Here is a 13,133-nt window from a genome sequence, read left to right on the forward strand (position 1 = left end):
CCAGTCAGCCGTCATACCGCTCAGGAAGGAGACACGTTCTGTCTCGTAAGGTGAACATACTTTGGTGCAAAAAGTGCAAATAAATCCCAGTACAACAGCAAAGGACCTTGTGAAGATGCTGGAAGAAACAGGTACAGAATTATCTATATCCACAGTAAAACGAGTCCTATATCAACATAACCTGAAAGGCCGCTCAGCAAGGAAGAAGCCACTGCTCCAAAACCGCCATAAAAAAGCCAGACTATGGTTTGCAACTGCACATGGGGACAAAGATCATAGTTTTTGAGAAATGTCCTCTGGTCTGATGAAACAAAAATAGAACTGTTTGGCCATAATGACCATCGTTATTTTTGGAGGAAAAAGGGGGAGGATTGCAAGCCGAAGAACACCATCCCGGTGGCAGCATCGTGTTTTGGGGGTGGTTTGCTGCAGGAGGGACTGATGCACTTCACAAAATAGATGGCATCATGAGGCAGAGAAATTATGTGGATATTTTGAAGCAACATCTCAAAACATCAGTCAGGAAGTTAAAGCTTAGTCGCAAATGGGTCTTCTAAATGGACAATGACCCCAAGCATACTTCCAAAGTTGTGGTGAAATGGCTTAAGGACAACAAAGTCAAGGTATTGGAGTGGCCATCACAAAGCCCTGACCTCAATCCCATAGAAATGTGTGGGCAGAACTGAAAAAGCGTGTGCGAGCAAGGAGGCCTAGATACATGGACCAAAATTCACCCAACTTATTGTGGAAGGCTACCCGAAACATTTGACCCAAGTTAAACAATTTAAAGGCAATACTACCAAATACTAATTGAGTGTATGTACACTTTTGACCCACTGGGGATGTGATGAAAGAAATAAAAGCTGAAATAAATCATTCGCTCTACTATTATTGTCACGTTCCTGACCTGTTTTCCTTGTTTTTGTATGTGTTTAGTTGGTCAGGGCGTGAGTTGGGGTGTGCATTCTATGTTATGTGTTTCTATGTTGGGTTAAATGTGTTGCCTGATATGGTTCTCAATTAGAGGCAGGTGTTTGACGTTTCCTCTGATTGAGAACCATATTAAGGTAGGCTGTTCTCACTGTTTGTTGGTGGGTGATTGTTCCTGTGTCTGTGTCTGTCGCACCACACGGGACTGTTTCGTTTGTTTAGTCTGTTCCTGTTCGTGCGTTCTTCGTGTTATATTGTAAGTTCACATGTTCAGGTCTGTCTACGTCATTTTGTTGTTTTGTAGTTATTCAAGTGTGTTTCGTGTCAGTGTTCGTCTTGTTTAATAAATTCATTTATGTCTTCATACAACGCTGCGTTTTGGTCCGATCCCTACTCCTTCTCCTCATCCGAGGAGGAGGAATTAGACAGCCGTTACAGAATCACCCACCTACCAAGGACCAAGCGGCGTGGGAGAAAGCAACAGCGATCGCAGGATTCATGGACATGGGAGGAAATATTGGATGGTAAAGGTCCATGGGCACAGCCAGGAGAATATCGCCGCCCTCGTGAAGAGCTGGAGGCAGCTAAAGCCGAGAGGCGGCGGTATGAGGAGGCAGCACGGAAGCAAGAGAAGGATCTGGGCAACACTACGTGGGAGGAGATCGACAGGTGGGCGCAGTGTGAGGAGGGATACCGGCGAATGGAGGCAGCACGAAGACGCGGTAGGAAGCCTGTTAGTCATGCCCAAAAATGTATTGGGGGGGGGGGAGGGGGCTAAAGGGTAGTGTGGCGAAGTCAGGTAGGAGACCTGCGCCCACTCCCCGATCTTACTGTGGAGCGCGAGAGTACGGGCAGACACCGTGTTATGCGGTAGAGCGCACGGTGTCTCCTGTACGTGTGCATAGCCCAGTGCGGGTTATTCCACCTCCCTGCACTGGCAAGGCTAGATTGAGTATTGAGCCGGATGTCATGAATGGCACCAGCCTTACGCATGGTGTCCCCGGTTTGCCTACACAGCCCAGTGCGGGGAGGTGTAATAACCCGCACTGGTCGGGCTACGGGGAGCATACAACCAGGTAAGGTTGGGCAGGCTCAGTGCTCAAGGGAGCCAGTACGCCTGCATGGTCCGGAATATCCGGTGCCACCTCCCCCCCCAGCCCAGTACCACTAGTGCTTACACCACGCACCAGGCTTCCTGTGTGTCTCCAGAGCCCTGTTCCTCCTCCACGCACTAGCCCTATGGTGCGCGTCTTCAGCCCGGTACCACCAGTTCCTGCACCACGCACCAAGCCTCCTGTGTGTCTCCAGAGCCCTGTTCCTCCTCCACGCACTAGCCCTGTGGTGCGTGTCTCCAGCCCAGTACCTCCAGTTCCGGTACCACGCACCAAGCCTCCTGTGCACCTCCAGAGTCCTGTGCGTCCTGTTGCTGCTCCCCGCACTAGCTTGAAGGTGCGTGTCCTTAGCCCGGTACCTCCAGTTCCGGCACCACGCACCAAGTCTACAGTGCGCCTCAGCCGGGCCAGAGTCTGCCGTCTCCCCAACGGCGCCTGAACTGCCCGTCTGCCCAATGCCGTCTGAACTATCCGTCTGTCCTGAGCCTTCAAAGCCGCCCGTCTGTACTGAGCCTTCAAAGCCGCCCGTCTGTCTTGAGCCTTCAGAGCCGTCTGCCAGACAGGAGCCTTCAGAGCCGTCTGCCAGACAGGAGCCTTCAGAGCCGTCTGCCAGACAGGAGCCGCTAGAGCCGTCTGCCAGACAGGAGCCGCTAGAGCCGTCTGCCAGACAGGAGCCGCTAGAGCCGTCTGCCAGACAGGAGCAGCCAGAGCCTTCCGCCAGACAGGAGCAGCCAGAGCCTTCCGCCAGACAGGAGCAGCCAGAGCCTTCCGCCAGACAGGAGCAGCCAGAGTCTTCCGCCAGACAGGAGCAGCCAGAGCCTTCCGCCAGACAGGAGCAGCCAGAGCCTTCCGCCAGACAGGAGCAGCCAGAGCCTTCCGCCAGACAGGAGCAGCCAGAGCCTTCCGCCAGACAGGAGCAGCCAGAGCCTTCCGCCAGACAGGAGCAGCCAGAGCCTTCCGCCAGACAGGAGCAGCCAGAGCCCCAGTCCGGAGCTGCCCCTCAATCCAGTGGGGTTAATTTGGAGGGTGGCCATTTGGAGGAGGCTACGGAAGCGGGGTTTGACTATGGTGGGGTGGGGACCACGTCCGGAGCCGGAGCCGCCACCGTGGACAGATGCCCACCCAGACCCTCCCCTAGACTTTAGGTGGTGCGCCCGGAGTTCGCACCTTGAGGGGGGGGGGGGGGGGGTTCTGTCATGTTCCTGACCTGTTTTCCTTGTTTTTGTATGTGTTTAGTTGGTCAGGGCGTGAGTTGGGGTGGGCATTCTATGTTATGTGTTTCTATGTTGGGTTAAATGTGTTGCCTGATATGGTTCTCAATTAGAGGCAGGTGTTTGACGTTTCCTCTGATTGAGAACCATATTAAGGTAGGCTGACATAAGACATGAAGACATAAATTAATTTATGTCTTCATACAACGCTGCGTTTTGGTCCGATCCCTACACCTTCTCCTCATCCGAGGAGGAATTAGACAGCCGTTACAATTATTCTGAAATTTCACATTCTTAAAATAAAGTGGTTATCCTAACTGACCTAAGACAGGGATTTTTTACTTGGAGTAAATATCAGAAATTGTTAAACTGAGTTTAAATGTATTTGGCTAAGGTGTATGTTAAACTCAGACTTCAACTGTACGCACATGAAGGCAGGGTAAAGTGACTAGGCATCAGGATAGATAATTATAAGAGTAAAATAAAGAACTGAGTAGCAGCACAAATGATGAGTGTAAAAATGCATGAGTGTATTTACAGTGCTTTCGGAAAGTGTTCAGATCACTTGACTTTCCACATTTTGTTACGTTACAGCCTTTTTCTAAAATGTATAAAATCTATATTTTTCCCCTCATCAGTCTACACACAATACCCCATAATGACGAAGCAAAAAGAGGTTTTAGAAATGTTTGATCTTTTGTGATCCAAAAAATTTGATTATTCAGTTTTTTTAAAACTAAAATATCACATTTACATAAGTATTCAGACCCTTTACTCAGTACTTTGTTAAAGCACTTTTGGCAGCGATTACTGCCTTGGATTTGACGCTACAAGCTTGGAACACCTGTATTTGGGGAGTTTCTCCCATTCTTCTCTGCAGATCCTCTCAAGTTCTGTCAGGTTGGATGGGGAGTGTTGCTGCACAGCTATTTTCAGGTCTCTCCAGAAATGTTTCGATTGAGTTCAAGTCCAGGCACTGGCTGGGCCACTCAAGGACATTCAGAGACTTGTGCTGAATCCACTCCTGCGTTGTCTTGGTTGTGTGCTTAGGGCTGTTGACCTGTTGTAAGGTGAACCTCTCTGTACTTTGCTCTGTTCATCTTTCCCTCGGTCCTGACTAGTCTCCCAGTCCCTGCCACTGAAAAACATCCCCACAGCATGATGTTGCTACCACCATGCTTCACCGTAGGGATGGTGCCAGGTTTCCTCCAGACGTGATGCTTAGCATTCAGTCCAAAGAGTAAAATCTTGGTTTCATCAGACCAGAGCATCTTGTTTGTCATGGTTTGAGAGTCTTTAGGTGCCTTTTGGCATACTCCAAGCAGGCTGTCATGTGCCTTTTACTGAGGAGTGGCTTCCGTCTGGCCACTCTACCATGAAGGCCTGATTGGTGGAGTGCTGCAGAGATGGTTGTCCGTCTGGAAGGTTATCCCATCTCCACAGAGGAACTCTAGAACTCTGTCAGAGAGACCATTGGGTTCTTGGTCAGGGAGGCCCTTTGGCCAGCCGGCCAGCTTTAGGAAGAGTCTTGGTGGTTCTAAACTTCTTCCATTGAAGAATGATGGAGGCCACTGTGTTCTTGGGGACCTTCAATGCTGTATACATTTTTGGGTACCCTTCCCCAGATCTGTGCCTCGACAGAATCCTGTCTCGGAGCTCTAAGGACAATTCCTTTGACCTCATGGCTTGGTTTTTGCTCTGACATGCACTGTCAACTGTGGGACCTTATATAGACAGGTGTTTGTCTTTTCAAATCATGTCCAATCAAGTTGTAGAAACATCTCAAGGATGATCAATGGAAACAGGATGCACCTGAAATCAATTTCGAGTCTCATAGCAAAGGATCTGAACATGTGGTATTAAGGTATTTCTGTTTTTATTTTTTATAAATTTACAACAACAAAAAGCTGTTTTCACTTTGTCATTATGGGGTATTGTGTGTAGATTGATGAGATTTTTTATTTATTTAATCAATTTTAGAGTAAAGCTGTAACGTAACAAAATGTGGAAAATGTAAAGGGATCTGAATACTTTCCGAATGCACTGTATATGTGTTTGTTCTGTGTCGGTATGCGTGTGTGTGTTCTATGTGTGTGTGTCCGTATGTAGTGTTTGAATGTGTGAGGGTTTTGTTTGGGAATGACAGTATAGTGTGTGAGTACGTGTTATTTTGGTGTGTATATAAATTCTAATGAGGGCGGGTAGGATCAGTGCAAGATAGAATCAGTGCAGATAGTTCTGGTGACATTAAATGACCATTTAGCAGTCTGGCTATTTAACAGTCTTATGGCTTGTGTGTAGAAGCTGTCAAATCAAATCTTGGAGCCTGTTTGTTCGAGAGCCGATGCTCCAGTACCGTTTGCCGGATGGTAGCAGAGTGAACAGTTTATGGCTTGGGTGGCTGGAGTCTTTGGTAATTAGTCAGGTTTTCCTCTGACACCACCTGATATAGAGTTCATGGATGGCAGGGAGCCCTCAGTGATATACTGGTCTGTCCACACTACCCTTTGTAGCTCTTTGTGGTCAAGGGCGGTGCAATTGCAAAAGCAAGCAGTGATGCAGTCAGTCAAGATTCTCTCGATGGTGCAGCTGTCAAACCTTTTGAGGATCTGAGGGCCCATGCCAAATCTTTTCAACATCCTGAGGAGAAGAGGCGCTGCATTGCCCTCTTCACAACTGTGCGGGTGTGTGTGGACCACATTAAGTCCTTTGTGATGAGGAAAGCCAAGGAACTTGAAGCTCTCAACCTGTTCCACAACAACCCCATCGAAGAGCTCTCCCCTCTCCCCCAAATATTTTTCTCCCCAATTGGTAGTTACAGTCTTGTCCCATCGCTGTAACTCCCGTATGGACTCGGAATAGGCGAAGGTCGAGAGTCATGCGTCCTTCGAAACACGACCCTGCCAAGCCTCACTGCTCGCTTAACCTGGAAGCCAGTCGCACCAATGTGTCGGAGGAAACACTGTACATATGGTGACCATGTCAGCGTGCCACAGGAGTTGCTAGAGCTCAATGGGACAAGGACATCTCGGCCAGCCAAACCTTCCCATGACCTGGACGACGCTGGGCCAATTGTACATCGCCTTATGGGTCTCCCGGTCGCGGTCAGCTGCGACACAGACCGGGATCAAACCAGGATCTGTAGTGACGCCTCAAGGACGGCAGTGTCTTAGACCTCTGCGCCACTCGGGAGGCTTCTTTCTCATATAGTCCACGATCCGCTCTTTGGTCTTACTGACGTTGAGGGAGACGTTGTTGTCCTGGCACCACACTGCTAAATCTCTGACCTCCTCCCTGTAGGCTGACTCATCGCTGTCGATGATCAAGACTGTCAACATCGTGTTAACACCACTTGATGATGGTGTTGGAGTCGTGCGTGACCACACAGTTGTTGGTGAACAAGGAGTACAGTAGGGGACTAAGCACACACCCCTGAGGGGCTCCCGTGTGAGGGTTGTTGCAGTAGGATGGTATCAGGTGAGCCAAAGCTAGAGATTTCCTTCACACTAGAAGTAGCACACCAGTTGTTATTATTATTATTTTTTGTAAACACTTCGCCTCCTTTCGATTTCCCTAAAGCCACCGACCGATCCTGCCACTGGATGGAGAATCCACCGAGTACTACGTGCATAGCTTCATCATCCAGCCACGTTTCAGCAGTAAGACATATAATATAGCAGCTTTCAAGTTTCTATGACAGAATACTCTTGTTGAAGTTGAAATCAAGGATTATTAACTGGCGATCTGATGTCCAGAAGTGCTTCGCTGTCATATGTGATAATAATATGAACTTACTGTACAAAAAAAGTCAAGATAAACATAATGAATTTCACTATATTGGAACTCGTAAGATGTCGTCCTTCTCCGTCTGCACCATCTTCAGTGTGTTTCTACGGGGCTAACAGCAATAAGGCCAAATTCAATGCTTCATCAAATAGCTTTTTCTCATTTATTTTTCATTCGTATAGGGGTCCAAAAATGTTAAATGAAATAGTTCAATGATCCTGAGTATGACCATCCACATGTTAGCTTAGTAGAAACCCAGCCCCGGGCCCTTAGAACTAAGGCTTTTGAAGGTGGGGGTTGAATGAAAAAGAGGAGAGAATAAGTGCATGACAAAAGTACAAAAGTACCGTAGTAGCCATGACCTACTGCCATTTTACGATCATATACAATTCTCTCTCCGTAAAATGTTATCGTACTGAGTGATTGAAAACAGCTGTATCTGAGAGAGTAATAAATTGACAGTAACATCATAATGGTCCAACGTTGCCATGTGACCTACATGTTCAGAGTCTACAGGCACTTCATAATGTTATCCTAACCTAGTGTTCATTAACTTAGTTTTACTGTGGTCTTTGAGACGTTGAAGAGCAACCGAGCAAGTTGATTAGTCACTAATTAACCTATAATCTTGAATCAGTATGTATACAGAGAGTATGTTACACAGCTGTAACTACATGTGTGTCATCCAGTGTAAAACCACACCCACCCCGACCAGCTAGACATGCTATCCTCTACAACATCCTGCAGCTCTGCTCCTGAGTCAACAGGGAGATCTAGTTAACAGGCAGCTGTGACCAAGGTACACGCCTACACACACACAACCCCGTACGAGCCCAAAAAACGTGCACTCACTCTCATACACGGACACATGTGTGTACGAACACATGCACACACATACACACCTCAACTCTCTTAAACACACACATACTCTGGGAATGGTATTATGATGTCACCATGACTTCTTGGCTGTTGCCATCACCTTATAAATCAGACCTGTCTTAAAGTAATTGTTCAGTAAAAAGCTCGGGTTTTAAAAGTTAGTATTCTCTTAACTCATACCCAAATAATGTTGTTGACTCATCATATCCTGGTATTTGTGGCCAAAGCATAAATAAAACATTTATTAAAAAACAGCTCAAACTTGTATCTCAAACAGACCGTTTAAAAAATGCTTGATATTTCCTCATAGAGAATGATGTCTCCTGCCTCATTGGCTGAGATGGCCAATCAGCGGTCTACTCGCAATAATATTTTTAATGACCAGTATACGTCCACACCATTCTGTTGTTGGGGTTGGCCCGTATCATTACAACACAGAAAATCTGCTTTTTATCATAGTTAATTATACTTTTGGAAAGGAAATATTTTCACTCATATTTTAATTAATTATAGATCATATTTCATAGAAATGTGGAAAAACTGGACAGTTACTTTAAACTTTCACATCAAACTTCACTTGCTGTACCAGCATCACAGCCCCCTCCTGACACAGCACCAACCCCCTCCCACACAAGTCCGAGCCCAAGCCCCTTCCCAGGCACCAACTATGTCAAAGCCTATAGCCTCACCCCCAACCCTGCCTGAGTCCAAGCCCAAGCCCAAACCCCAGCTCCAGCCCAACCCTGTATAAGTCTCATCCCAGGCCCAGTTCCAACCAAACCCTACTTAAGTCCAATCCCCAGTCCTGTCCATTGCCCAGCCCTGTCCAAGCCCCAGCCCTATCCAAACCCCAGCCATGTCCAATCCCCAGTCCTGTCCAAGCCCCAGCTCTGTCCAAGCCCCAGCTCTGTCCAAGCCCTAGCCCTGTCCAAGCCCCAGCCCTGTCCAAGCCCCAGTCCTGTCCAAGCCCCAGCCCTGTCCAAGCCCCAGTCCTGTCCAAGCCCCAGCCCTGTCCAAGCCCCAGCCCTGTCCAAGCCCCAGCCCTGTCCAATCCCCAGTCCTGTCCAAGCCCCAGCCCTGTCCAAGCCCCAGCCCTGTCCAATCCCCAGTCCTGTCCAAGCCCCAGCCCTGTCCAAGCCCCAGCTCTGTCCAAGCCCCAGCTCTGTCCAAGCCCCAGCTCTGTCCAAACACCAGCCAGGTCCAATCCCCAGTCCTTTCCAAGCCCCAGCCATGTCCAAGCCCCAGCCCTGTCCAATCCCCAGTCCTGTCCAAGCACCAGCCCCAAAAAAATCCCCAGAGTTAACAGACCATTACCTCAGTGGGAAAAGGAGAGTAATTTGGCTATAGTTGAGCTCTATACGTTTTACTGTGGCTGTTAATCTTAACCCTGTTCTTGTCAAAATGCATGTACCACTAAGGATTCCCACAGAGGCCTGGGTGAGTCAGTGGAGCAGGCAACGCCCCTGGCATAAGTGTACATTAAGGCTTCTTTTCCATAGGGTTAGAATAAAGATCTACTGTTTAGATTTGGGCTGGGTGCCGGCCAGAGCCAAGGTTACGACATCATGGGGCTACACACACATACACACACACACACACACACACATTTCTGACATCAGCCCACATGAGTAGAACAAACTTTTGCACAGACAGGACAGAATCTCATCTACAGTCTCTGAGAAAGTGCATTTTCCTACTTGGCCGTGTTTCTCTGTCTGCCGTGCTACTGCTCAAATCCCCTGAGTCAGCCTGACAGACTGAAGAAATTACATCTCTTACTACTCTTAACCTTGTACATTGAGACTCCGGTTTGAGCTAGACCAATGTGTTTCTTAGTAGTATTTGACTATTGCATTTGGCAGTAAGATAACCCACAGTATTTGATTTAGGCTACAGGTGCTATTTCAAATAATACTTAAGGATGTAGCTGGAGCAGGTGCAGTCTGAAAAAGTACTTTTCCAATTTCCCCCTTCTCACTCCCTCCTAATAGGAATGCAGTGGGGGAAAACATAATAGACATAATAAGCACGTAGCTACAGTTTATCAGAACACAATTTTGACAAATTCTGACCTATAAGTCAAATTTTAAAATGCATTTTGACGAACTTTGTAAACGGCTAAAAATCAAGCTAGGCTTCCTATATAGAAACAGAACATGTTTGTCCTTTACAAATAGAAGAAAAATTGTATTTACATGCATGCTACGGCATCAACACTGAAATCGCTGGATGCTACTTATCATTGCGCACTTAGGTTTACTACGTGTGCTAGCTACAGAACTCACCACTGTGTTTTTTATCAAAATGTGGGTTGGACTTCGCTGTCCGTGAGACGAGAACAACATGCTCTCGTGTTTGTCTATAAAGCACTTCTGAATAAGCTACCTTCTTATTTATCATCACTTATCAACACTATAATTATAATTCATAAAACCAGGTCTCAAGCATTGATTACACTTGAGGCCCATGCGATCTCCACAGAGTTGCGTATGGCTGCCTTTTCCTGTTACGCTCTTTGCCTATGGAAAAGCCTGCAGACTAAGCTTAAACTTGAGACTCTTGTCCCCCTGTTGCCCATTTTAAATATTTATTGGAGCATTTTTATTTTTGTATTGCTTGTAACTGTTTCGGGTAATGCAGGTTCTTGTGCTGTTAGTAGAATAACCTATGTGTAAATGAAATGTGTTGCTGTATTTCTTTTGTGTTATCTGTGATCGTTTTGTTAATTTTTTTATTCATTGTACCTAAACTGTATGTGTAAACATGTATACGCAGGGCCCAGCTGTAAAAGAGACCTTGGTCTCAGTCTGTGTTCCTTGTTGAATAAAGGTATAATAATAGTAATAATAATTTGAGCTACAATGGAAACAGTGACTCATTTTCAGAGTAAAAAGAAGGGTTTGGCCACATTTAAATTCTGAAAATAATAGTTTTGTCCAAATATACAGTGTAAAACCAGTAGATTGTGACGTGTGGACAGTGAGCCCTTGTGAGTGACAGGCTGATTTATGCTCAGCCAGTGGCCAGCCGTAAGCAGTTGATAAGTCAGTGGTGAGTCAGACTGTGTATGGCAGCCCAGAGAGGCTTCTATTACCAACCACTACAATTACCCTGCTGTTATAAGTCTATGGTACCACTTTACTGAGGCCCCATAGTACACGCACATGTACAGACACTACATACACACCCCTGTACCCACACACACACACACACACACACACACACACACACACACACACACACACACACTCTTACCTGCTGTGTTGGCTGGTGGAGAAGCAGGGGTCTCGCTGTACACACTGCTGGTCAGGGAAAGAAAAACGGTGCAAAGCAGGGTGATCATTTTCTCTTTCTTTTTTTTTCACACCAAGGGGCCTCTTCACTGGAAATGCAAAAATAAAAATCACACTAATTAGCAAGGTTACAAAGGAATCAGAATCAAGAGCTCTTTGTTTGTTTTCTTTATTTTCTTTCTTTTATGAGGTGTGCCAGTAACCCTGGAACAGCAGCCACCGGTAGTGCTACTGGACAGTTTGGACTCCACAGATATGAGGTCTCTTTTATTGTAGCCCAGCATGGCTGAGACCACTCCCCCTCCCCATCGCTCTGGCTCTACATAGCTCTGTATAGGCTTCACTCAGCCACGTCATTTATGAACAGCTCTCCTCAACCTCCCCACAACGTTATGTTCCTTCACGTTGGACTCCCAGAGGGGCAGAAAAGGTACACTATATTGGCCTCAAAGTGTCCCCTTTGTTGATATGACACCTGCAGGACTTAGTTCACTAAACAAAGAAACACCTCCAGGACTTAGTTCATTGAACAAAGAAACACCTCCAGGACTTAGTTCACTGAACAAAGAAACACCTCCAGGACTTAGTTCACTGAACAAAGAAACACCTCCAGGACTTTGGGGGGGTGAGGAGGGGGGGTGAGTGGCGTGAGGGGGGGCGTGAGGGGTGTGAAGAGGGAGCGGTGAGGGGCGTGAGGGGGGGGGGGGGGGTGCGTGAGGAGTGGTTGGTGAGGGGTGGTCTTTTCTAATAGTTTTCTCAGCTTTCCGGATGGTCCTTGAGTGACAGCACCATTGGGAGTGGAAGAACACACCATAGACGGTGCCCTGGGCCTCTCGATCATAAGAGTTGCTACAGCTGGGGAAATGGAAACTTTTTTCTCTTTCTATCTTTCTTTTACACCCCCTGAACTGTGACAACACCCCTGTCAGAGAAGACCCTATGGGCCCCTGTTGTATAGACTAAAGCCCTAGCTAATGACATCCTCCCCACCTAGACCGCCATCCACCAGATATCTTACTTAAGATCTGAACGCCAAACATAAGCTAATCCAAAGCAAATTACAGTAGTGAGTTCATACGTTTTCATATTATTTTATACTGGTCCCACGTGGGAATCGAACCCACAACCTGAGCCACACAGGACCTAAGTTAGTGGTAGTGGTGGGATTCAGTTGAGATTGACCTAAAATGCAAGGGAATTCAATGTACGGTTCATGAGTTGCAATATCGCATAGATTACTGCCTGACAGGCTGACTACAATGTGCGAGCGTTGCAAAATAAATGTAGATATCTATATTATTAAATTATTGCACCCACACTGCTCGCGCGCGGCCAACAAGCGTCTGCATTGCCAAGGGCTAAAATAGAAGACTAGAAGGAGAGATGACTAGAAACGATTCGGTTGACAGTTTTATGTGTGGTTTAATTGTTTTATGTGTGGAGTAATTGTTGGAGTAGAGGACCTTGCGCATTTCAGGTAAAATAACAACTCAGTGTTTATATCCCAGGACAAATTAGCTAGCAACAGCAAGCTAGCTAAATAGAACAGGGTATGTACAGGCTAGAAAGTAGATATAATGTATGACTCTGGGGGATTTTACCACAACATAGTGTTCTCCTCTAATGAAGGCTAGCTAGCTAGCACAGCTATGATTGAGATACTTTTCACCCACAGTGAAGGAAACACTGGCAGACAAACCTCAGGGACAAACGTAGATCCAGGAAACACAGCCACTATTCTGCAGCCAAACTTACCATTCAACCAGTTCATTTTGGATGTGAGCAGATTTCAGCAGTATTGTTTTACTAGATTAATGCCGCAAACTAATTTTCTATTGGAAAAATGGTGTTAGTATATTTGGACACACAATCAACGTTTAAGGACGCAACTAATCACTTCTGTTCCCTCAACACTGGCGTTC

At 46.7% G+C, this 13,133-nt stretch overlaps 1 protein-coding gene across 2 annotated transcripts in view; it reads right to left on the reverse strand.

Annotated features, from left to right (window-relative positions):
• LOC129853130 (hyaluronan and proteoglycan link protein 1-like) overlaps nt 1-11,456 on the reverse strand; it is a 31,296-nt gene extending 19,840 nt beyond the window's left edge. For both annotated transcript variants that reach the window (XM_055918854.1, XM_055918853.1), the window contains exon 1: nt 11,174-11,456. In XM_055918854.1, coding sequence (XP_055774829.1) covers nt 11,174-11,261 — 88 coding nt within the window. In that variant the 5' untranslated portion in view covers nt 11,262-11,456. The remainder of the gene's footprint in view (nt 1-11,173) is intronic.
• Nucleotides 11,457-13,133: the final 1,677 nt, after the last annotated feature.

Source organism: Salvelinus fontinalis, chromosome 4 (assembly GCF_029448725.1).
Source record: "Salvelinus fontinalis isolate EN_2023a chromosome 4, ASM2944872v1, whole genome shotgun sequence".
In the NCBI taxonomy this organism is placed as follows: Eukaryota; Metazoa; Chordata; class Actinopteri; order Salmoniformes; family Salmonidae; genus Salvelinus; species Salvelinus fontinalis.